We start from the raw sequence: 26,435 nt of genomic DNA on the forward strand, positions 1-26,435 counted from the left end.
TCTCAGGGTCCTGGGATCGAGCCCCGCGTCGGGCTCTATGCTCAGCGGGGAGCCTGCTTCCTCCTCTCTCTCTGCCTGCCTCTCTGCCTGCTTGTGATCTCTGTCTGTCAAATAAATAAATAAAATCTTTAAAAAAAAAAAAAAAAGAAATCTGCATTCTGAATCGTCTCAGAGAAACTTATGTTCCACTCAGTATCAGTGGCAAAAATATTTTTTTTCTAATATTCTGAATGGTGTAATCCACAAATGGTTTACAATATACGCCTGGTCGTTAACTGCTAATCACATTATTTGATTAGCTGGAAACTCATTTCGAGACCACAGTGCATCACTGATTACACAATGAAGGAACAACACACCAGAGATTTGTTAACCACAGGGCCCTTGGCAGAACCTAAGAGAACGTCTTCTGAGAGACTGGGAGCTGAGACATTGTTCATACAAAATGAACTTGGGTGGACTGAATGGATCTGAGCTACTTCAATGGCAATAACAGAGAGTGACTACAACTTTGTGAGTTTTAAGAGCAGACAGCAATGACAAAGATGACATCTCTCTTCCAAGAAGGCACTTTTTCTAGTATCCTACCTACCAAAAGCTGAATAGACATGACTTTAGAAATAAACAGTCTAAATGGAGAAGAGGAAACCCTACAATAATGTGGGAGACCATCTGATGGGAATGTTTTCTCTCAACAATTAAAAAAAAATACACGGGAACATGATTTACCCAAACGAAGGGCAATCGTGTTTTCCTTTAACACCCGTGCTAATCATAACCACAGATTCAAGAGCCCTTAGAACCTCAGATGGCCATAGAAATAGGCCAATTAATGAAAGCCCCTGAAAAAGTCTCCAATAGAGGGAAACACAAACACAGTAGGAAACACAAAGTGTCCGCAAGTAGTCTTTCATATTCCTGTGTTCAGGCTCAGTCACCATTACTTTCTCATGAGTTTGCCTCACAGGAAGCATGGAAGGGCGACCTAAAAATCATTATTGTAAATCAAGAGGATATTAATCACAGGAAGAGAGCCAAATGTCAACTGTTTGTCCTGGCTGCTGGCAGATCAGAAAGTGGGCTTTAAAGGGGACTGTGGATTCCTGATTTGAACACACACTTCAGCACAAAAGTACTCGCTTGTCATCACATGCCATTCACTTGACTTTCTAAAATTTCCCAAGTTACCACGGAAACTAAGAGTTCATGAAGTTGATAGATTCTTTAATAAAATGAAATTGCTGTTATGGGAATGGGTGGAGACAAATATGTTGAAGCTGCAGAAGTCATACCCTGCAACAACTCCACACCTGCATTCAATTAAAAATCCTAAACCTTAAGATGTCATTAGATCATAATGATTTCAACTACACTGTGGAAATTACACTAGGTTAGCCTACAGCCTCCTCCCATAATACTGAATTCTGGCTCCTCCTAGTTATGTTTTTTTTGAGCAAACAATTTTTTAACAAACAGTACTATGAGAGCCCATAAGCCATTTCATCTAAAATTATTTTTCAGAACTATTCAAATTCATTTCAGTCTTAAACAGAGCTCTTTAGAAATCCACTGCAACTAGGAACTCTCTAGTGCAAGAGCTAATTGAATTCTTAGGGAGGGAAGAATGTGATGTTCTTGTTTGTTTTTACCTCCTTGATTTCATCAAATTTATACCAACCATAGAAACAAATACACCAAACTAAAGTTTTATATTAAAGACAGTGGTGGGTTTTAAGGTGTCAAATTAGAGTTAAATCTGTAAACATGGAAACTAAAAAATCCATGTCTAGAACTCATTAGTGGGCTTTGTGGACAAAGAGAAATCAGCAAAGCAAGACAGCCAGGACCTCTTCATTTCCAAAAATTGAAAAGCTGTCATGAATTTCCCATCAACAGAATAACATACGCTGAAATATATGAAAAAAAATAGTCTACTCCGGTTCTAAGAGAATTCATTTTAACTCTTCCATTCCAACAATCTCACAGGCCCACACATTCTCAAATGTCTAAATTAATTACATTAAGATAAGAGCTGGAACAAAAATAGAGTTTGAAGAAAAAATAATTGCCTAAAAAGAGGAAACACTGCCTAACTAATCAGGGAGTCTCTATATATACTCATATGTTCTCCATCTTACAGTACTTAGTAAGCACTATCATCCATCCGTAGCTAGAACAAGAAGTATGTTGTACAACAAAATTAATTTCGTTCCTGAATTCACACATTAAAGCTTCAAGCAATAGAATAGCTTTCCCCTTCCCATTCACTCTGATCCTTTACAGGAGCAACTTACCCCATAAAAGCTTCTCTGGTAGAACTCATGCTACAACTGTACACCATTCCTACTTGCATTAAGTTTCCTTAATTCTAAACTTGTAACTACTTTTGTCAATAAGAAAATGCATACAAAACACATCCAAACAGAGAAATATCCTTTCTGTCTAAAAGAAAATTCCACCTCCCCAGCAGGAGGTCTTTCTTCCTGTTTGCAACAACAACGAAAAAGAACAATGACTTTTTTCACTTTCATACTTGCAAACTCCCCCAAACTTTGCTTTTAATAGTGCTAGGTGAGCACTGTGAGTTAGACTCTGATGCTAGATGATCGTTTTCTTAACTAAAACCTCACCACCCGAATGGACCCAAAGCCCCCTCACCTTTCAGGCAGAACATTCTGAAGCAGTGCCATGGGGGGCTGGTGCTCTACGGTCCCATGGAGCTTGCAGTGCTAGGCACAGCTGTCCCCCAGCCCACCTCCCCACATTCACTGCCAGAGAGCGGGGCAGTCAGCCAGCAACTGCGATTACAGTAAGCCACTGCCCAATCCCTGACTTTCTGGGCTGAGCTGCCGACACCTCCCTATCTCTCATACGCTGTTTTACACCATGGAATCAGCCAGGATCATCTTGAAAAGTGAGGGGCGCTGGGGCTGAGCAGTCACTGTTCGCTCAGTCCAGTGCAGACCCACGTCAGGGCAAACCCATTTGTTTGTCTTATCAGCATTTTCCATTGCACCAGATGCAGGACCTCACGTGATCGACAGCACAAAAAGGAAATCACTTGATTCGGTTTAACTCTTTGCTATTAATTATGACTCCTATTCTTTGACCTCATTTTTCCTTTGTTACTCATACCCTTAACTTTTTTTTTTCTTCCTGGTGTAGAACAATTCATATACTGGGACATAATTAGCACTAAACATCACAGTATGAAACTCTGCACACAGCTGTCGGAGTCGAGATAAACGGGTAGGTCTCTGTGAAGCACTCAACAGTGTCGAACAAAGAGTAAGCACTGTGGACGTGTTGACTGTCATCATGACTACCACCATTGCTAGTAATAAACTGGAGTGTTAGGATTCAAATCCGAAACGTGTTACACTTCCACGGCATTGCCCTTTCTCAGAGGAAACAAAGATCAGTCCATTTCAGTCGGCATTGGAGGCTGTAAATTTCTCCCACTGCGGCAGCCACAGTCGGATTGCTAATTTCTCCTCCACCCAAGAGTTAAATTCACTCTGCTGAGTTCACGATTACTGCAAACTTCTCAGCATGGGTTAAAAAGCCATCGAAGGAACTTCACTGCCTATCTAAAGAGAAAACGGTCTACGAATGTGGCCTCGGGAGCACCCTGCTTGAAAGCACTGTCTGAACTCTGAGTGCCCTCGAGATGCTCGGAGACTCTCGAGCCCCCTGGCCATCGGAAGTGGCCATTGTTTGTGAGGCCCGTTACTGTGTGCAGGTCTTCCTCTTGACTCCACGGGATGCAGGAAACTGACTCACAGAAACAATCTGTCTGTCTGTGTCCTGGGGTGCTCGCTGCAGCCCTTGTGACACGGGGTAGATGCTCTGTGTCTTTTGGCTTTTAACATACCGCTCAGCATACCCTCATTTGGTTTCCACTCGTCATCTTCCAGTATTTCCAGCAGTGCCCAGTTCATAAGTTCCCTACCGTGAGGAAGTCATGGTACTAGTTGCTATGAACACAAAAAAATATTAAGAGGTTCCTAGCCAGAAGCTGCTGGGGTAAAAAAACCTGCATGTGGAATGAAAACCAGTGATATTAACCCTTAGAACAGAACGGTTCTCATCTGATACAAGGGTTCAGAGATGAGGTGATTTGGACAGCTAACCAGCAGTGAGCTGAATCAAGATCAAAATCAAGCACCTGACCTAGCCTTTTCCATCTCACTACGTGACCCTCCCCACAGATGGGCAGAGTCACTCCTTGTCCTTTCCAGTTTGGGGGGTGGGGGGTATCTCCTGTGCAATTTACGAATTGTCAAGGTATTCCTGAAAGTATTCCTCTGGGTTGGATTTGGATTTTTAAGTTGCACAGAGAGAGAGAGAGAGAGAGAGAGACAGAGAGAGAATTAAGACTTCTGAACACAGGTCAGTACACAGAGTTTGGGGGGCTTACATGCTTCTACCAGCACTCTGAATACTCACAGTCCAACCTTTCCATATAGAGGTGACTGTATATGCTAGAAAGAATACTGAACCAGAAAACAAAGTGAACCTGATTGCAGCCACTTCCATACCATTATCCCGCCGGTCTCTACAGCAATTTCCTGAGCTGCCAACAAGCTCACTGAATGTGGGAACTAAGTTAGCTCTAAGAGTCAAGCCTCTGGAGGGAGCATGGCCCTGTGGACATCTTGATTTCGGACTTCTGCCCTCCCGAATTGTGAGAGAAGAGATTTCTGTCATTTTAATCCACCCATTTGTTGTCATTACAGCAGCCCTAGGAAACGAATACATGTAGCAAGGTAAGCATTCTGAGAAGAAGGGAACAAATTTTTTTTTTTCTTTTTAAACTAACTTCAATTTATAATTACATGGGCTTAAAGCCATACTTTATCCATGTTACTGTGGCTGAATTTTTACTGAAAAAGAAAAAAAAAATCTTCCTATAATACTTTTAAATAGCATGAATACCATCTTCTATTAAATTAGTGAAATTATAGGTATCACCCACCTGAAAAGGTCACAGCACTAAACTCAAGCCATGGAAATGGAATATGCTTTTATTAATATCAAACATGAAATTATGTCGAGATATTTTTTAAAATCCCTTACTTGTACCGTCAAACAACTGTGAATATATTTGAGAAATAAAACCTGAAAAGGCACACTGTTCAATCTAGGGGGGAAAAAATAAGAACTACCCAGGAAGATGATTATTATCTGTCACCACCGATGAGAGCTGCTGAGAAGCCCGCCTAAGGGGGGCAGGCCTGGGACAAGGTATGCTTGCCGAATCCACCGCCCTCTGGACTGGACACAGGTGCCTTTGCCAGCCATGACCTTAGAGCACAACCACTTCTCTCCCTTGGAGGATTACAACATCCAGCGTCATGTTAAAGTTTAACATTATTATCTCTGCCAGAGGGAGTGGTAACCAACCAAACAGCCAAAAATTTTTAGACCCTTACATCTTCCAAACTACTCCAGTGCTATGAAATTTGTTGCTTTAAAAAAAAAAAAATGCTGTTGTTTCAATAAAATAGTGAGAATATGAGTCAATTAGGAATTAATTTACATGATACATTGAATGAGTGAATCAAAGTTTTACTTTGTTCCTGGCAAAACACAAGGAACACTTACACAAGAAAAACAGGCAAACCAGGTTTTCTTTCTATGTACCCTGATCCTGACTCTTACCAAAAAAGTCAGACAAAGATGAAAAAACCCTTCTCTACACCCATTCCAGAGTTTGTTTCACACGAACTAGAGAAGGATTCCACCAGGTAAGGCCTGTCTTCATACCTCCACCTCTAGGCATGCATCTCAGCACTCTACAAGTCAGAGGGGATTAGAGACCTATTCCCAAACGCCATGTTCCGTTTTCCCCTATACTACAAGAGACTGAAAATGCTGAAACCTTCTGATACTTTTAAGGTTAGAAGGACCAGAGAGGAAGCCCCCTGGTAGCCAAGGCTGAGCGGCCACATCTGAACATGTCTGGAAAGGTTCAGTCATTCCCCGCTCCCTCACTGTCCTACAACACTGCAGTTTCAACCAACATTCGAGTTTTTCCATATATTTATTACTACCACAGGCCCAAGAGAAAGAAGAAAAAAATATGACAGCATCAAAACTTTAAGTTGGCTAATTTTATGTTTTCCCTGGCTAGCTCTCCCACTTCAGTGCCCCAATCTGGTCCCTTCTGTAGCAGGGTTAGTTCATCCTACGAAAATCCGGACACGGGTCTTTGATCTAGACACTTCTTCTTCCTATCATCATCAGACTCTGTCTCCTGCTGGATTCTTCTGCACTCTGGAGGCAGGGATGACCTACTTGATCCCAGGGCGACCATTCTTGAAGGAGGTGTTGGAACCCCCGCTCTCTATAGAGACGGGTTGCTCCGTGTTGGACCCGAATCCGCTATGGAGTCGAGGAGAGCAGCAAACCATTCACTAGGGTTCCTCGGTGCCTTCTGGCCTCAGGAACTTCAAGTAGGTCACCATATTTCCTCCAGGAATCACGGGAGTTCTGCTCTCACTGGACATTTTAAAATACGCTTTCCTGAGACAGTTGTTAGGGTTATTTCTTCTTTTCTTTTTCTTCACGGCTAACTCTGGACTTCACGACATCACAGCCAAGAAAGCAGCCCTCGTTTGGCTCTCTACTGTGAAATCCATCTCTCATCTCATTCATGCCACCCTCACTCTCCTAAGAGCCAAATGACTTGATCTTCTTTTTGTTAAGAACTCTTGGGTCCCTCTGGTTCTTTTTTTCCCCAGAGAATGTAATAACAAGTTTCCCGGCTGACCTGAGCTCTTAGCATAGATGATCTTGGAGCCTTTCCTAATCTCTCTTAGCTGTGCAGATTTGCCCTGACTCCACTGCCATCCACTGGGCTCCCTTCTCTAAGTCCACCCAGTGCCTCAGAAACACAGTACGCCTTGTGAGCGACAGCAGCCAGAAGACGCTTTACTGTGCAACCTTGCTCCATCTATCCTGCTGGATGAGCTTCCGAAGGTTCTACCTGTGGCTGAGATGTTTCTCCAAGCTATAACACTCCCTGCTTCCTTTACAGTAGTTTACTTTTTCTTTTTAAATCTGATTCCTTATTCTGTTTTCATACATTCCTACTACACCTCTCCAAAAGAGCTCCAAGTGCTCTATTCTCTCCTTTAGGAAAATAACCAATAATAATAATAATGATAAAGATAATGGTGATGATATTTCCACTTATGCAAAAAACACAAGGTAGAATAAACCCCAAATTCCTCAACTAGCAATAAAAGCCTGTCTGACACTTGGACTCAGCTCTTTTCCCCAGAATTTTTTTGGCTGTTTCCCCCTTCAGCCCTGTCAGCAGGCTTTGTGCCATATTCTATATGGCTTCATACCTCCACTGTCTTTGATCAATCATTTCCTTCATCCGAAATGCAGCACCCACCCCCACTGCCTGTTTCTATTTCTCTTAAGCCTGTGGACCTTGCTCCTCTCAATCAATCTCTCCTTGCACAAGTCACCGCAGCACTGTTTCTACGCAGTGATCAGAGTGTCTCAGTTTTGCCCACCTACAAGAAGTCCTCAACATAGGACTCATTCTCACTTAACCTCCAATGCCCCGCAGGATACCTGAAACAGAACAGACTGTCAATGTTTGTAGCATAAACCACAATTATTATCACGTCAATATTTCGTCCAAAAGCAAAATAGTGGAAAGTGTGTAAAAACTGGGCGAGATATATTTCCAACAGTATAATGATTGCTATGAGACATCATAAAAATATTTAACATAGTCCTTAAAATTAAATACATATTTTCCCTACATATAATTATCCTGAAACTCCTTATTAATAGTTATGACCATTAACAGTCAAACTGATGATAGAATTTTTATAAATCATTATTTCTTTTTTTAAAAATGATTTTATTTATTTATTTGAGAGATAGAGAGCACAAGCAAGGGGGAGAGGCAGAAGGAGAACAAGGCTGAGCAAGGAGCCAGACATGGAACTTGATCCCAGGACCCTAGGATCATGACCTGAGCTGAAGGCAAACACTTAACCCAACTGAGCCATCCAGGTGTCCCTAAATCATCATTTCTTTAACAGCCTATCACAATATACACAAATATCAAATCATTATGTTGTATTAAATATAATATTATATGTAAATTATGTCTCAATAAAAAAAAAAAAACACCATAAAAAATGGCTAGTAGTCTAAAGAGGCCTCATTTTCAAACCCACAAACACAAATACCACTCTCTGAAGACAAGTTTCTCCAGCAAACTCAGAAAGCATTTTTCCTATTCTCATTCAGCCTAATTAAATGTTTGAAGGATCACAGAAGTGGAAAAGAAAAAAAAAATTGTTTTTGAAAGTATCCGTACAAGAATGTTGAAGTCAGTGTGTCCAGCTGGGAGGGAGGATACCAAAAAATATCATAATAATGACCCCAAATACCCTTTCCTAGTAGAATTATAATGAAACATAGGAGGAAAAAAAAAAAAAACCTAGAGTCTAAATGTCATTTCCTTAAAAGCTTTGCCATTGTCAATATGCCTAATATGTGCATATTTGGAGAGTTTAAGTTTAAAGCAGAGTTTAAGTTTAAAGCATATAAAAATAACCTCATATCCTTTCATGCTGTATATTTTACCAGTATGTAACTCCGGAAATAAGCATCAGTGGCAACCCTTCAAAAACAACAACAAACAAGCTTACCTAAAATGAAGAGGTCATTTATATCATTTTCCCCTAAACACCTGAGTAATCTAAGGAAGTTAAAACAATAACCAATCTTCAGCCTCAGAAACAGGTGCAACTCTTCCGCCTACAAAATTACCCTCCTCAATCATTCTAAAGAGAAGTCAGTCTACAAAGAAGAACTACTCAAGATTATGTACCAGCCAACCAAGAGGAACCCAAGTTCTGTCACAGTTTACTTGTTAACAAAGCATAAACCCATAACCAGAGAGTAACTGGACTGTTACTATCTTTAATCATCAAGGAAAAAGTTAAAAGGAAGATGTACCAAGTTCAAATGCCCAGGCTCCTGATAATTTCTGCCTGGGGAACTGAATACTTACTCTAATATTGAAGTTACTTAAGACATATAAATTTGAAACCACTTTATTTTATAGCCAACTATCTGTTGGAAAAGCTCGAAGTTGTATAAAGAACTAGAGGAGGGGCGCCTGGGTGGCTCAGTGGGTTAAAGCCTCTGCCTTCATCTCAGGGCATGATCCCAGGGTCCTGGGATCGAGCCCCGCATCGGGCTCTCTGCTCAGCAGGGAGTCTACTTCCTCCTCTCTCTCTGCCTGCCTCTTGTGATCCCGACTTGTGATCTCTCTCTGTCAAATAAATAAATAAAATCTTAAAAAAAAAAAAAAAGAACTAGAGGATTTCCATCAAAAAGATAGTTTACTTCTGAAATCCCATTCTCCAACTTGTGACCCACTTAAACTGTGGTGACAAGGTTTAAAGGAAGGAGCTAATCATTTCCCGTTCAAGTGCCAAGTCTTTGGAGCGGCCAGGCAGCTTGAAACTCCAGGAATAGCCAGTTATTTCAGGACCCATAGGATTTACAACAATAATGGTCGGAGGAAACCACACCATTTAGGCTCCCTCCGTCTTTTTCCCTGTCCTTAGGAGTATAAAAATAAGCAAGAAAATGATTCTTCAAATTGGAAGACCAATTTGAGGGTGGCGTCTTGCCACAGTGCATGATAATCACAGAGTTACAAGATCCACAGAGAACAGAGCAAGCCACAGAAACAGACACGATCTTTTCTGATCCTCTTCTTTGATCGTGCTAAATAGATCTAAGCCTTTTCCTTTTTTATTTTTGTTTTACCTCTTCCTCTTTTCCTCCTTCCTCCTTCACTTCCTCCTTCCTCCTTCACTCCCTCCCCACTCATCTTTCTCTCTGTCTCTCACCCTCCCCCTTCTCTGGGTGACATCAGTAATAGTAAGTCCTGCTAAAAGTCACCTATAATTCTGTCGATGCAGTGGCTGGCATTTACTTTGTATTCTAGCTTTATTGAATGCATCTCTGCAAATGAATGACAGTTTATTAATAACAGTAAAATCTATGGCTCCTCCAGAGAAAAAGGTTATATGCCAAAAATAGAATACTACATTTAAAATTCTAAAATGCACTTATTTTGAAGCAGATGCGCTTCTGACAGCTCTATTAAGTCATCTGACTGTCTCTGAGGACCTCAGTTCATACAAAAGAAAGGCATCAGCCCAGGGCCCTTGGGGTTTTCTGTTTTTTTTGGGGGGGGTGCATGTGTGTTGGGGGAACGGGGGCAGTTTAGTTTGAGATTTTTTTTCCTTCAATTTGAAAGCTAAATGAATTTTTACTTTTGTAAGGGAATAAAAGTGACACCAAAGAGCCTGTTCTCAAGGCTGATGTTGTCCCCCTCCTGCCTTTGCCATCATTAGTAAGCTGCCTATCTTCCACTTGAGAAAACTTTCTGCGTGCTACAGAGTGAATGAAAAGCTTCCAAACCCGCCCTGTAAGGTCAGCAAAGGAATCTGTCGCTTGACCTTCACAGAGTCTTCAGGAATGTCAAAACGAAAGGAATGGAAAGGAAGAAAATCTCAAAACCACTGAAGAGAGGAGAAAGGCAAGGGAGGACACAGCCTAATTGGGCCACAGTCTGCTGTAAGGTCTGCGGCAAGCTACCTGGATCCTTGCTTATCTGTCCCACAAGGAAGCGGACAGGCCTCTCCGAGGTTCCTCCCAGCCCTAAGAGATTTGTCTTATTTTGTCAAGGTAACCGCTTGGATCCCCTCAGAGCTCCAACTGAGAGACTATATACAAATACTTAATAAAATACTCTTAAATGACACTAAGAGGGGAAAATACATAGTCACTACTTCTAAATAATTGCTAAAGTTGAGTTTTCGAATTAGGTATACACCTAAAACTTTATTATTTGGTATTTCACTTTTATCTAAAAGGAAAGACATCTTTACAATGATTATCTCTGAGACCTTATAACCAAAACATATAATAACTATATTGGATATCAAAAACTTTTGTTCTGACATCAGGAGTGAGCATCTTTTATTCATTCTCTAATATTTGGAGAATGAAAGAAAGGATAACAGTGCTTTTTGAAATTGTTACTTTTTTCTGAGCCTCATTTCTTGAGTCATAGGAAAAAAAAATTTTTTTTACTCTACTTTCAACTTATTCAAATCGCATCCCAATATTTTTGGAGCTGTCCTATGTATAAATCTAGGTATTCACTGAGATACTGCTATGGGCCTAGGATGCAAAATGGGGATTGCAGCATTTCAAACAGGCTATTAAAAGCTCCTGTTATTTCTGAGTATTGGGATATTAGTAGTTTATTAAGAAATTCACAGAAAAGACATAGTCCAATAGCTTTTTCAGTCACAAATGTTATATAACTCCCATTTATGTTAATGAGGATCAAATACCATTTACAGTGTTTGCCTAAAAATATTCAGTGGAGAACTGGTTTCAGTTATAGAAATATGGTCTCATTGTCACCATTTTTTTCTTTCTTTTACTTTTTGAAGCAGATGACAAGAAGACATAAAATTAAATACTTGGGGAAGCAAATATTTGGGGAAGCAACCATACAAAAAACAAGAAAATATATGTGGTATCCAAGTATCAGCTGGGATGAAGAGAGGAGAGGAAGATGAGAGCAAGAACATAACACATTATTAGGGAAAATGGTTAATGGTGAAACCCAGCTTAAAAGCACTTGCTTATTGGGTCAAGGCAGTAATCCTACTTAAAAACTCAAAGTGATTTTATAGAAGTGTTTAAAATCTAACATTTACAAAAAGAACTGAGATGCCCAAATATAGTCACAATTTCATAATATTAATGCAAACATGTGCTTTATTCAACTGTACCAAGAAGAAAAGCCAACAGAAGATAAACATGTAAAAAACATATTTACATATTACAGTCCCATCCTACTTATCAAGAGATCACTTTTCCAACAAACTCAACCAACTCAAAATACAGCCAAGAAGGAAGAAGCCAAAATGGTCTCTGACCAGAGAGCATCACTCACAGGATTATGGCTCAGGATCTCATTATCATCTTTTGACCGATACTATCGCAATCAACCAGACTGCCCAGACCCTCCACACCAGGTAACCAATTAGAAATACCAAATCAGAGAGCGGCAAGGACAAGAGGCGGGCATAACTACCTGGACAAAGAGAGCTGACGGCAGTACAGCAGAAGCGGCAGAGGCAACAGGCAGCGGAGACCCACTTCATGCCAAAGCAAAGATCCTGACAAATTTCAGCAACCTCCAGGGCGTCACCAGGTTCTCACAGGTTCCGTGACTACTCATGGTGACACCAAAGCATCAGAACAAGGTTCGACTGTGCTGACGACTGGCAGAGATACTGCACGGTGTCATGGAAAGAGTGTGGGGTCTAGGTCACAAAAAGTGGATTCAACAATCACAGAAAGACAATTATCATATGGTTTCACTTATTTGTGGAACATAAGGGATAGCATGGAGGACATTAGGAGAAAGAAGGGAAACATGAAGGAGGGAAAATCCAAGGGGGAGACGAACCATGAGAGACTATGAACTCTGGGAAACAAACTGAGGGTTTTAGAGGGGGGCAGGAGGGATGGGTAACCCCGTTGATGGGCATTAAGGAGGGCACGGATTGCAGGAGCACTGGGTATTACACACAAAGAGTGAATCACGGAACACTACATCAAAAACTAATGATATACTCTATGGTGATTAACATAACATAATAAAAAAATTAAAAAACAAAACAAAACAGGGGCGCCTGGGTGGCTCAGTGGGTTGAACCTCTGCCTTCAGCTCGGGTCGTGATCTCAGGGTCCTGGGACTGAGCCCCGCATTGGGCTCTCTGCTCGGCGGGGAGTTTGCTAGGGGCACCTAGGTGGCTCAGTGGGTTAAAGCCTCTGCCTTCGGCTAGGTCATGATCTCAGAGTCCTGGGATCGAGCCCCGAATTGGGCTCTCTGCACAGCAGGGAGCCTGCTTCTTCCTCCTCTCTCTCTCTGCCTGCCTCTCTGCCTACTTGAGATCTCTGTCAAATAAATAAATAAAATCTTAAAAAACAAAACAAAACAAAGAAGTGGACTCAAATCCAATCTATACCATTACTATCTATATGGCTTCAGGTAAGTCACTTAATCTTTCAGGGACTGCTTTCCTGGCCCAAAAGGGAATAATGCCATCTGTTCTGCCCATCTCATAGGACCATCATAACAGTGTAATAAGGCCACGCCTGTGTGAATACTGGGCAAACCATAACCTGCAAACAGACTCTATCTGCGGAGTATACCTCGAAATGATGTTCATAAGAAATTTTTAAAATTGTTTTAAAATTCTGAAAGGTGAATGAGGCAAGCTTCTGTTATATGAAAATACAAACAAATAAAAGGCATGTTCCTCTAACATTTTGTATAAGCTAACATGTAGTCCATATGATCACAATTTAGAAAAGTATCTCTAACCAATTACCAGTTTTTTACAGTAACCTTATCTTTCAAAGAAAATGCAGCTTTCCCTCCAACACAGACATCAGATGTCTGACAGATATAGGCTAGAGTCCAACGATTAGAAAGTGAAGTTAAGTAGCCTCAACTTCTCAAGTGGTTTTCCTCTAAGGGGGACAGACAGTAGGCCAGTAAGCATAATGGCAGAGAAATCTCCAGAATAAGGCAGAAATTCGTCAGACATTGCTATCCCTGCGCTTTCCCTTGGGTGGGTTAGCAGGTGCGCATAATCAGCTGAGGGCAGGCTCTGTGACACTGTGCTCCATCAGGCAACAAGGTTTACACCAGAAATCATTCAGTCCTGCCTAATTTTTAAGCATTTACCCTTGTTCACTGATGTGGTAGTGGGTGAGGGGTGCAGAGGTCAACCTAGAAGAGGACTTACTGCGGAGAATGCTTACAAGCTCATGATCGTAAGTCAGTTCTCGGAGAAGATGATTTCTGAGATGCACCAAAATCCTCACTGCATCTCGAGATGCCTCAGATATGCGAGACCTTTCTACCACACTGATAGGACAGTGGACTATCCACAGAAACTCCATCACAGTGTGTGACTATTCTAAACATTGTGAAGGAGCGGCCTGGTACATAAACATATTAAGAACCTACCAAAAGAAGTGAAGTCAATGAAAGCAGCATTCTGCCTCCTGAAGGCTGTGACCTAGTAAGGGAGTCATCATTTCAGTAGGTCAGGACTGACAATTTCTGCCTAGTAACACAGAATAAAACAAAAGAAAATAGTATCACATGGAGTCATGCAATAATGAAATAGCTTCACAAAACTTTTGCTTCATTTTATATGCGTGTGTGTGAGTGTGAGTATGTGTGTTCAGTTGACCCTTGAATGACATGGGGATTAGGCGCACCAACTCCTCCCCCCACTCCCCCAATCCCACACAGTTGAAAATCTTTGTGCAACTTTTGAACTCTACTATAACTTCACTACTAAATAGCGTACCATTGACTGGAAACCTTACCAATTACGTCAAGTCGATTGATACATATTTTGGATGTTATATGTATTATACGCTGTATTCTTACACTAAAGTAAGCTAGAGAAAAGAAAACATTATTAAGAAAAACAAAAGGAAGAGAAAATACACTTACAGTACTGTAATTTATCAGAAAAAAGTCCACATGTAAGTTCAAGGGTCAACTGTATATGCAATGTGTGGCGTATAAACCAATTTAAAGTGTCCTCATTACTCAAGACACAGGCAAAACTTTTGAAAGTCACTGACTTAAAAAGTCAAGTATAATTAAACTTTTCTGGCACTGAAAAACTCAAGACATTCACACTATAGTTCCACTCTAGAAGATTCCTTACTCCATCCCAAAGAAGCATTTGTTATAGAACAACCTAGCTCAACTTGCTTGGAAATTAGAGGAAATATTACTAACTGGATTTTTGTTACAACCTTTATTAGTTGAATTTGACATATAACCTTCAAGCTGATTTCTAAAATCAGCTATGGAATTTTTCCATGGTTCCAATGACACAAGAACACAGATCAAGTGGATAAATCAACACATACCCCCGTGTGTGGGATGTAACCAAGGTCTGATGATCTGAAGGAATGTTGATGGAGAAAAATCCCAACCTCGCCAGCTTCAGAAAACATCAGTAGCACACAAGAATGCCCCAAACCAACAAGGGGTCTCAAAATGGCTTACAAACCAAACAGAAGAGGGATCCTTAGAACAGAACAACATTCAGGCATTCATACTTATGGACAAAGAACTGGAGAGCTAGCAAAAAAGAAAAATTATTAAAAGATCTTTTTGTAGGAATAGTATGTTGACTAACTCTGCAATAAAATTAAGGTAAAAATCAAAGCTCTTTTTCCAGGAAGTCAAAAGCACTCTATGTACTTTCTGTTGGTGAAAAAATTATGTAAATAAATAACTACCGGTCAAGATGACCACAGCAACCAAGCCAATACCAGTCACAACCACCCACCAAGATAAATTCACAAACTGTCTTTTGTGTGCTTTGTAAAAGAATCGCCAACCAATCAGGACTGAAGCAGTACACACCTGTGTTCAGGTAGGAATTCTGGTTTATCTCAAAATGTAATCCAGAAACACCTGACACCCAGTTTCTACTTTCGCTGAGGCGTTTCCAGTTACAGAATAAAAGAGAACCTTCAGAAATAGGGGCAAGGAACTGTACCAACAATAAAATATATTTATTCTCACTCGTTTAAAGTCTACTGAAAAGAAAAAAACAAAGTGATACAGTTTATTGAAATCTTAAGTGCTGGTGGCTTTTCTTTCTTAGAGAAGGATAAACATATATCAAACCCAATCAGATAATTTACGTGTGCCACTAAAATATTTTAACCAGTGGACAGATGAGCCTTTATCCTTGGTTCCACACCTTTTCAACCACGTATAGAAACTTTATTAAGCTATATCTTAAAAACAAACAACCCCAAAATATTCCAAGTGTACAATTAGTTGTACAAATAGCATATTCAGAAACTGGACCAGTCCCTGGAGACTACCATCACTTTACTGAGTTAGAAGATGGGATCAGAAAAAAGGGAAGGCAGCATGGAGAAATACAGAGACTCATTTGCTTTTCTCTCCATATAACCTATCCCAGCTCCTTCCTTCCTCCAGTCTACTGCCTCCTTCTCCCATTATCTTCCACTGATTACTGCCCCCAACACACATTTTCAAAAGTAGTAGGGCATGAAAATGACAGAGTGGAGTCACTCTTTGTTCCCCCAGCCTTAATGAGGGCCTACTCTAGGGAAAGCCCTTTGTTCAGGGTCACTCCAGGTTACTCACTATTCAAGCCTTTTTCTCTTTGAATCTGAGAGAGGCTGGCTCCTTCTACATGGCTTTCTCAAGGCATTGCTCTGTATCAAGTCTACCAGGCAATAGGAGCTCTCAAAACACAAGAATCCATAAGACAAACCCAGATCATAAAATGAGTCTAGTAAACGGAAGTACTGGCCAGGAAGTGGCGGGGGGGGTGGGGGGGGTGAGTGCGACAGCACTAGCTGGGAATGCCAGCTAACAAATCTCCTCAGGGAGACCATCTCAGACACCTGATAGGCAAGCGCCCACCATGTACCATACATATTTAAATAGCCAAAATGTTATGCATCCAGCCGGGTGATGGGTTCTGGCAGGAACTAAGTAAATAATTACTGGCTTAATGTCTCTGATAACTAGTTAGTCATCAAATGTCAGCCATCAATGACAGAGAGCAGTCTGTGATGCCAAATTCAGTAGTACAGAAAAGAGAGGTTCAGTAGGCTGAAGAGTGACAGACCCCAGAGACATCACTGCAACCAGCTTCTACCCCCCACCCAGCCTAGGGAAAGCTCTGTATATAGACAATATGTATGCTGATTATATGTCAACTCTCCAATCACATTTATTAAGACAGTGATCCCCATAAATATCATCTTTCATTAGGAAGGTTAGAACTACAATGTGAAGACTACCCACATTTCATAAAGCTAGAAAACATACAACAATGCCTAAGAAAATCAGAGACGCTGTGTGACAATAACAAGTAACTATTAAATCCTATTCCCTGAATAAAGAAAGCCTTAAGTGAAAATCTGTAGTTCCATAACTGCTTTTCCTCCTGTACCTGTATAATCATTTCCACTAGCACTTTGTCACTTCTCAGCCTCTACAGTCCCTACGGTGATCAGGCTCAAGTCCAAGTTCTGGTTCCTATGATCCAATCCATTCTGTGCCAAACCCAAGAAATACCTACCCGCTATCTTGCAAAGTGTAAGACACTGGATAAGACAGACTAGATTTCAAAGAGCTTCAAATTCAGGTAAAGTAGGAAGCACATGCCCAAAGAGTCTCAACGCAGAGCATGCGCCCTTGAAACAGAAGATACTGGGTCCAAGACTCTAAGATGCTTTCAACATCCTTTCTCTTTCCGAAGATACACGCTGGGTTCCCAGTTTCACCACATCTAAGTTTCTCTGCTCAGTTTTCAGTTCTCCCGAATGACCCTTCCTTGCTATCAAACTATTATTTTTATTAAATACTTACAGTATCCAGACAACATGTACTAAATGAGTTCATTCACATAATGTGTTATTAATAGGGTCTAGCTATGGCAAGCCGTCATTAAACGTTAGCTGTTGTTAATACTTACGGGCAGCTGCACTGATTTAAAGATTTCTTTTTTTTTTTAATTTGACAGAGAGAGATCACAAGTAGGCAGAGCAGTAGGCAGAGAGAGAAGGGGGAAGCAGGCTCCCCGCTGAGCAGAGAGCTCGATGCAGGGCTCGATCCCAAGACCCTGGGATCACGACCTGAGCCGAAGGCAGAGGCTTAACCCACTGAGCCACCCAGGTGCCCCAGCTGCACTGATTTAGACACAGCTTTCAATTTAGTATTTTAACCATTTCAGGATTTGACATAAAAACTGTGGTATATATTACTTGAAGAATTATGTAAAGGGGGTGGCAGCTTCCATTTGGGTTGTATAGGTTATACAAGCACTTATTTCTACACTGAAATTCTACAAAGTAGTATAGTCTATACTAGGATACAAAATCTTTTGACTTGATTGACTATCAGTCATGAAGAGACTGCCAACCCCTTGGACAGTACCATTAGATACAACCAGACTCAACTGGTAAGCTGACACAGTACCTATAAACATACACTCATTTATTCAAGAAGTGAGCTGCACCTACTGCCCATCCCATTTTATCGAAATGTTTGTTAGAATTTAAACAGATGATGTGAGCTGCTCCAGGCCACATTATTAACAAGTGACAGAAGCAAAACATTCAGATTTCCTGACCTAATATTCCTCGTATCATTCATTCTCTCTTTCAACTAAAATTTATCCAATACCTACTATGTGCCAGACTTGGGGGAACACTGGTTACCAAAACATACAAAAAAAAAAAAAAAAAAGTCTCTCCTGTCTTAGAGGTTAAATTCTAGTTTTAGGAGACAGACAGTACTGAAAATAAATACAGTTGACCCCTAAGCACCAGCAGTTTGAACTGTGCAGGACCCTTTATATGTGGATTCTTTTCAATAAATACTATAAATATATTTTCTCTTCCTTATGATTTTATTATTTTTTTCTCTAGCTTACTTTACTATAAGAATACAGTATGTGATATAGATAATATACAAAATATGTTAATCAACTCTTTGTGTTAGAGGTAAGGCTTCTGGTCAAAAGTAGGGGATGAGTAGCTAAGTTTGGGGGGAGTCAAAAGTTATATGGGATTTTAGACTGCACAGGGGTCAGCTCCCCTCAACTTTGTCTCATTTAAGGGCCAACTGTACATTAAGTATACAGTACATCAGATGGTGGTAAGTGCGTTCGAGAAAAACAGAGATAGGTATAGAAAGGTCAGGATGAGGTCAGAGGTAACAAAGGGTCGCTCAGATGACTTTTGAGCAAAGAGCTGAAAGAGGAGAGGGAGGGAGCAGTGTGCATAGCTGGGACTCTGGGTGAAGGGGAAGGTCAAGTCACAGGGCATGTTCTAAACAGCAAGGGGCCTCGTATGACTTAGGACAGTGAGGGGAAGGCACAGGTGATGCAGCTGGAGAAGCCCATGGGGGTAGGGCGACACAGCACACTGTAAAGACTAGTTATCGAGCTGCCTGAGAAGGAAAGCCACTGAAGAATTTAAAGCAGAGGAGTTGCATGACATGACTTACGCTTGGTGTTTTGCAAGACCACTGAGCCTCCTCTGTCAAAATTAGACTTATTTGGGGGTTGGCGGGAGGGTAGCCAGAGGCGCGGAGAGCAAGGGTGGAAGTGGGAAACCAGTGAAGAAGACCTTAAGAGGACCCTGTTGCCTCGCCTTACCAGACATGGCGTCATTCCCTCTCATACCTCATCTCTGTTTCCTAATCAGCTTCCCTAATGGTCCAAACCTTCGTGATCAGACGTTTCCATGAAGCATTTGATCCACACGCAGTGTGAGTGAGCAACAGGAAACAGCAGATGCCGCTAAAATTATGTTCCCACAAAGGGAATGCTCTCTTTTGCCACCCTCAACAGGCTTCAGGGCTGGGAGCACTTGTGAGGTGATGGAGACGTTCGTCAGTACATCGGATACAGAAAGCACACGGTGCTACTAGTACCCCACCCCGTCTGGCATGGTAGCCTCTGCAAACAGCACTATGAACAGGGTCCCACGTGAGTTATGGTGACCCAGTTGGCACCATTTATTGAGCACTTAGCCTGGGGAATAAAAAAGATAATAAGTAAGACTTGGTCTCTGTCCTAAAAGAGTTCATAGTCTAGCTGAAGACACAGACACATAAAATGTAAATATCATCCAGCGTATAATAAACATAATTACCAAGGTCTGTAGACAGTGGAGAAATAACATAGAGAAAGGAGAATCAGCTCGGCCCCTAGGGGATTAGGGAAGGCTTCACAGAGCTCTAAAGAAAGCAAAGAACATGGAGCAGAAGTCAGCAGGCAGAGACGGGGACTGGAGCATGGCGGCACAGGGCATGGGAGATGGCATGGTGAAAAAGCATTGCATCCATCTGCTACATGGGGAGTTAAAATGGGCAGGGGATGGGGAGGGGTCAGAGGTGCAGGGTCCATGCTACTTTAAGTGAGATAGGCTTCATCGTGTAGGCAATGGGGAGCAACACAAGAGTGACCCAATTATATTTGCATTTGGGGAAGACTCAAGGATGGCTCAAAAGGAGATAAGAGTAAGTAGAGGTTGTAAGAAAGAGTAGAAGACCACTCAGAAAGCCAGGTAAGAGCAGAGGAAGGCCTGAACTATAGCTTGGATGGACAAGAAGGTACAGACAGAAGAGACCTAGAGGAGCAAAAACTGATAAGGCTGGAGTTAACTGAAGTATTTCAGAGGCAGTAGTGTCACTAAAAAAAAAAAAAAAAAGAGAAAAAAAAAGAAACCTTTATTTGAAACTTTGATAGAAAATATTATGGTTAAACTAAAAACCCTTGAAATTACATAGAAATATAACACATTCTGAAACAATTGCAAGAGACTTATAAAAATTAACCCCAATTAATGTTTAGGGTCTTTTGAAATTATTTTAAAAAACAACTGTTTGAAAAGGACAATCTCAAAAAAGTTTTCAAAACTGAGCAAAGACATTTCCATGAAGAATATAGATTACTAACTTCTAAATGAATGTTCTGACAGTAAGTTACTTCTTTTAACACTCTATTTCTAATAATCTAAATAAGTGTCTAATTCTCAAAATAAATCCACAAACTTTTTAAGACAAGTAAGTAAAGGAAGGATATTAGATAAAAACATCATTTCAACATAACTTCATCAATTTAATAACAAATAAGATCATTTTGCAATAAAACAAGGCAGCGAAACAACAGAGATTCCCATCTTCAAAAGAAAAAAATAATCAAAGGTGAATAAAGGGCAGTTTCAATGAACCAGATAAAATATTAAGTGGCACTCACTGTGTGTCTCTTTCACAGAATGTCAGCTTCGGTAAAACATAAGAAGGAAAACATTACATTCACTGCACCGAGAATATTCTTCTCATTCCTTTTAGTAAGACTCCAAGATAAACTCCATTTAGGTCTTTTTCCAACGTACATGGTGACCCTCTGAATAAATATTACTTATTTATCTTGTTTTACTTTCAAATTCAAGGGGCTACTTTAGCAATATTTGCCACTACTTTTCAGGTTTCTTTAATGCCAAGAAGAAAATGCCCTTAAAACCCAACATTTTAAAGATTTTATGATCAGAAATAAATCATAGCTATTTACATGGAAACAGGATCTCAACCTTGTAGCTTTTGGTCTTTCATGCCATTTTTTCTGTTGTAATATCTGAAATCATTGCTAATCTAATTATGCACAAGGATCCTGTTTTCTGCAATTGTTTTACTAGGGAGGACACTGGGATGAAATTACTTGAAATATAACCAACTCCCATACTCAACAATTGATTATCTAGTGTATTGATTATTTATTATCCTTAATGCCTAGTAAAGCCATTCTCTGGTCATCTTTTGTATTTTCTGGGATGGAAAGGAACTGAAATTCAAATGATTCAAATTTGGTAATGTTATTAGCATATATGATAAAAGTCCTGAAGAAGAGAATGAAAGTAGTGTTTAAATTGAGGCTTTGCATGTCAATTACCCTCTCTATGCGCTGACCTGCCAATACCAGGATCATCAATCACGCCTCTGCTCAGCTGAACAGAGCTGGAGATACAACAAAACATGCTTTGCTCAATGAGAGGCTACCCCATTATTATTCCACCTCTTTTGGTTTTATTTGACAAGAGAAGGGTAAGTGAGCAAGATGGGGGAGCACAGAATAAATACAAGTCATTAGTTTCCCTTGAGAACCTTCCACAGTGCTGGAAACAAAGCAGGAGCTCATTAAATGTTGTGCAAATCAATGCTAACAGCCAGAAGACCACGCAAAACATGAAAATGCTCAAGATAAAGTTTCTTTATCTGGACCTTCTCATCTAAGATATTCATTTTCCATTTTTCACAATTATCCTGCATTTTCCCTATAATCCCCTTAGATGTCCTATCTGCTCCTCCACTTAAGTATGAACTCCATGACTTCCCAGCCTGTGTGCTATATTTCTTTGTGCACATAGTACTAAAAATTCCTTCAATAAATGCTCCCACAACTCCATGTGAAAAGGTATATACTGTCTCACCTACAACTGACTTCTACTTTTTTATTACACAGGCATCGAATGAAACAGCTCATGATTCACTAAATTTATACTCAAGAAGATACTGATTCACATCCTTGATTTTTATAGTTAATTAAGTCAAAACATAATCTGCTATTTTAATGGGTCATATCCCACTAAGAACATTAGAACTGGTAACTGCTATTACTTAATTCATTTTTACCTTCCTCGGTACAAATGCCAATAGTTTTGAAGTTCTGAAACTTGCCAGGTGCTGGAACAAAAGAAAACATCAGGTGCTTACTTGTGATTGCTTTGGACATACCAGTATGTATCTTCTAGTTACTTTTTAGGCTCAGGAAAAGTAGTATAATTGGAAAGATGCCTATTAATAGCATCTAATCTTATAGGAACATTCTCCAAGGAATTTTCAAGCACTGTAATTTTATCCTTAGTCTCTTGAGTGTATGTGACAACATTAAAATGCAAGCCTATAGGTTTGTGTCTTGATAGATATCCATACAGGTAACTACTTAAAAACTTTACTGCGATGGTCCTAACAAGCAACTCAGCATGGAGATTCACTCTCAAAAGAGCTTCTAAGAACTGTTTTATAAAATGAGCATGCGGGGCGCCTGGGTGGCTCAGTGGGTTAAAGCCTCTGCCTTCAGCTCAGGTCATGATCCCAGGGTCCTGGGATCGAGCCCCGCGTCGGGCTCTCTGCTCCGCGGGGAGCCTGCTTCCTCCCCTCTCTCTCTGCCTGCCTCTCTGCCTGCTTGTGATTTCTCTATCTCTGTAAAATAAATAAATAAAAAAAAATCTTTAAAAAAAAAATGAGCATGCACACAACACAGTACCCACAGGACAGTAAGGATTCAGTGGGCTGACTCTGCAAAGCGATGTGATGGGGAGACGGTGGGCAGGGAGCACGCAAGCACTCTGGCCTTGCAGCACCTGCTAGATGGAAGGGAGAAAGGCATAAGGCTGCAGAACCGGCAGCCCCAGCAGCCAGCTATCCCAAGGGGGTGGGGAGGACACAGGACACAACCCTGAAGTAAGGCTGACTTATTAAGCTACACTGACCTACCCTTAGCGCTCACTGCTTGGTGGAGGTGTGTGCGTGTGTGCGGGGGAGGGGAGGCAGAATAACAGGTTTTTAGAAACCTGTGTAGATCAAAAAATGTTACTATAAGATAGGGGAGTTGGGGAGCAGGGTGAAAGGAAAGTATGTGGTCTCGAATGTATGTGCTCTGGGCAGGCAGAGCTAAAGTAAAAGATGCTAGGGCGCCTGGGGGGCTCAGTGGGTTAAAGCCTCTGCTTTCGGCTCAGGTCACGATCCTAAAGTCCTGGGATCCAGCCCCGCACCGGGCTCTCTGCTTCAGTGGGGAGCCTGCTTCCACCTCTCTCTCTGACTGCCTCTCTGCCTTCTTGTGATCTCTGTCAAATAAATAAATAAATAAATAAATAAATAAATAAATAAATAAATAAATAAAACCTTAAAAGAAATAGTAAAGTAAAAGATGCTATACAATTCCCATCAGACGGATATATCTTCAATGCATGTTTATTTGCCACCAAATCCTAACCATTGGCATTCTTAGCACTGACTGATAATCCCTGCTAGACTTCTAACTTATTTGATACTCCTAAGAAAAAAATTCCAATCTTGAGTAATTTTAGTGAAAGACTGATCCTCTTTTGATCTGGAAGTGCAAACAAATATCCCTCCTGTATTTCTCCAAAGGGAAGAACTACTTGAAATAAAGATCAAGTGTCAAAGATCAATGCCTTTGGGACAGGATGTCAAAGTTGGGAGCCAATTTTCTTTTGTAAGTCAAATGTAAAAATTTTGATCTACAGGCAGCTTTTTAAGGATTTCCCCTAGCTGCCTATGACAAAAAATGGCAGTATTACCCATCTCCATTTATTTCTAAGAACCATATAAATTTACACACTGTATTATGCTTCCATGTCTCTTCACGGGGCTACTATATCCCCGATTACATTAAGGGATAAAGGGCACAATCTTTTGTGTTGTTGCACAAACAAGTCCTCCCTCCTTTTACAAGTCACCCCTCTTCTCTATAATAACCTCATTATTCTTCACAAGTCAAGTGTACAGTATTTGCTTCATTTCCCAGCTAAAACTAATACATGCATATTTACAGTTATCTTTCCCTTTAATGTTAATTTAGATGGAGCATCTATGATAGAAACCCTAAAGCCATGCTCACATGTCTAGAGTCTTTAACGGAAACCTGACGGCAGTTGATCTAAAACAAGTCATAAAAGAACAACCTTTGGCAAAGGCCAATGGAATCAAAACTACACCCTCTGATGACCACAGGACTACTGTATCCGCCCTGCAAACATTTTTGCCTCAAACATTACAACCCACCCATTAACCAAAACCGCAGCTTATTCCTGATTTAGAAGAGCAAAGTTCATGGACTTACTAAACCACATAACTCCAGCCAGAAAGCCTCTTCTCTGTGTGGCAATTACTCCACATTTGAACTAAAAACCTGCATCTTTAAGCTCAATTATCAGTGGACTGCTGTTAGAGCCCCTTTCCTGACATAATAAACAACTGACATCTTCCGAGGGCATTAGCTAGTCCCTTCTGTGCCACAGTTTAATAGAGAAGACTTTTTAATAGAGAAACTGTTTACCACTCTGTTTAACACACAGCATCCTCGAGGAACAGTTGTGTTAAATTCTCAGTCCGCAGACTAAAAACACTGTACCATCGGCCCATATGCAACTTATTCTCTCAGGATTCGGCTGTTCTGTTTCCCAAAATATGGGAAAGAACAGGTCGCTGAAAGATTCTAGCGAGGTTTCTCTTGGAACCTCTTGGCACGGGAAGAATGCGATAAACAGGGAAAACACAATCAGGAGGAATGTCTGGACTGGGTTCCTTTGTAATACTTAAATAGCGCTCCCCTACCAGGCTTTGCCACAGCACCAAAGGGGGAAACCATTTTAGAGCTCTACGGTAAACATTCTAAAAGGGAGAACTCAGAAATTCTAAATACAAAATAGGGGTGTGTTAAGAAATACTGAAATATTTCCCTCTCTCCCACCAGGACTGATATTTTTCTTCACCCCAAGGAAGGCAAAACATGCTAACCCCAAGCACAGAGGCCACAACTGGTCTGAAAAGGAACTTGAAAGAAATCCAAAAAACTCCTTTTGGCCACAGTATCAAGGGCAAGCCCTTCATGTGTTCCTTTTCCTTGATGTCATTCTAATACCTGTTTAATTCAAGTGTCTGCATCCTTCATCAGTCTTCTTAAAGAAAGACACAAGAAGACTATTCATGATTTCCAAAGTTTTCTCAGTGCATTGTTTCGGTAAAGAGCTCCGTGTCCCAACTTCAAGTTGTAAGAGAAGAAGACTCCTTCTGTGAGGGTGGCTTACTGTTGAACTTTTCACAAGTCACCTGAGTGTGTGGATCTGCTGAGGGGAAGGGGTGCTGAGGACCACTAACAGCTATCTTATCCTTCTTAGAAGGACACAACCTCAAGCTGAATCTAGTTGGAAGAGCACTTTGATTTTAGACATGTAAACAAATGGATGACGCCGAATTCCAATACAAAAACAAACAAAACTCCTCTAACGGGGCCAAAAAAAAAAAATCATGAAGGGAAATCAGTGAAAGAAAATGAACGCTACATTGCAAACCTGCAAGAATGTTTAAATTTAAAAAAAAAAAAATCAGTCACCTTTTCTGGGCTGGGTTCTGTAATTCCAGTTTTCATCATCTGCTTCCACCTGCTGCCCACAAACCGAGAGCTCTCCATCACTGCGAAACAGCCTCTTTGTCTGCCTGGACAAGGAGGAGAAATTGATCCAACTCACAGCACGTGAGAGAGACCCTGAATTTGACTTGAGTCTGAAAGAGCCTTCCTTTTTCATCTTCTTTCACACCAACATCGACTAGAAACAAAGCACAGCCCAGCAAAAAAAGAAGCTCGGTTTCACTATCGTTCCATGTCCTTCCAACGAACCTGCTCCTTCCCACTTATTCAGACAATGTTGAGAGTCAGGCACGGCATTATGCAGGAAGACTGCTTCTATGTCACCCAGTTACAAAGAAAAGGAAAATGAGGGGTTAGGAAACAAAACAAAACAAACAAACAAAAATTATCCTAGCCACACTGTGGCACTTGGTTTGGTATAATTTTAAAAATGCAGCAGGGTGTTCGTTTCAGGAACGTTTGTCAGGACTCGGAGAAGAACAAAACCAAGGCACGCCGACTCTTTGGTGTGTGCCCAGC

At 40.8% G+C, this 26,435-nt stretch overlaps 1 protein-coding gene across 2 annotated transcripts in view; it reads right to left on the minus strand.

Annotated features, from left to right (window-relative positions):
* LOC111147811 (NHS like 1) overlaps positions 1 to 26,127 on the minus strand; it is a 130,441-nt gene extending 104,314 nt beyond the window's left edge. The window contains exon 1 of one of the 2 annotated variants that reach the window (XM_022504056.1): positions 25,881 to 26,073. In XM_022504056.1, coding sequence (XP_022359764.1) covers positions 25,881 to 26,073 — 193 coding nt within the window. Of the gene's footprint in view, positions 1 to 25,880 lie in introns of both variants that reach the window. The other variant, XM_022504057.1, reaches the window with a different exon arrangement.
* Positions 26,128 to 26,435: the final 308 nt, after the last annotated feature.

The sequence above is a fragment of the Enhydra lutris genome, unplaced genomic scaffold (assembly GCF_002288905.1).
Source record: "Enhydra lutris kenyoni isolate GAN:26980312 unplaced genomic scaffold, ASM228890v2 scaffoldscaffold17, whole genome shotgun sequence".
Taxonomy (NCBI): domain Eukaryota; kingdom Metazoa; phylum Chordata; class Mammalia; order Carnivora; family Mustelidae; genus Enhydra; species Enhydra lutris.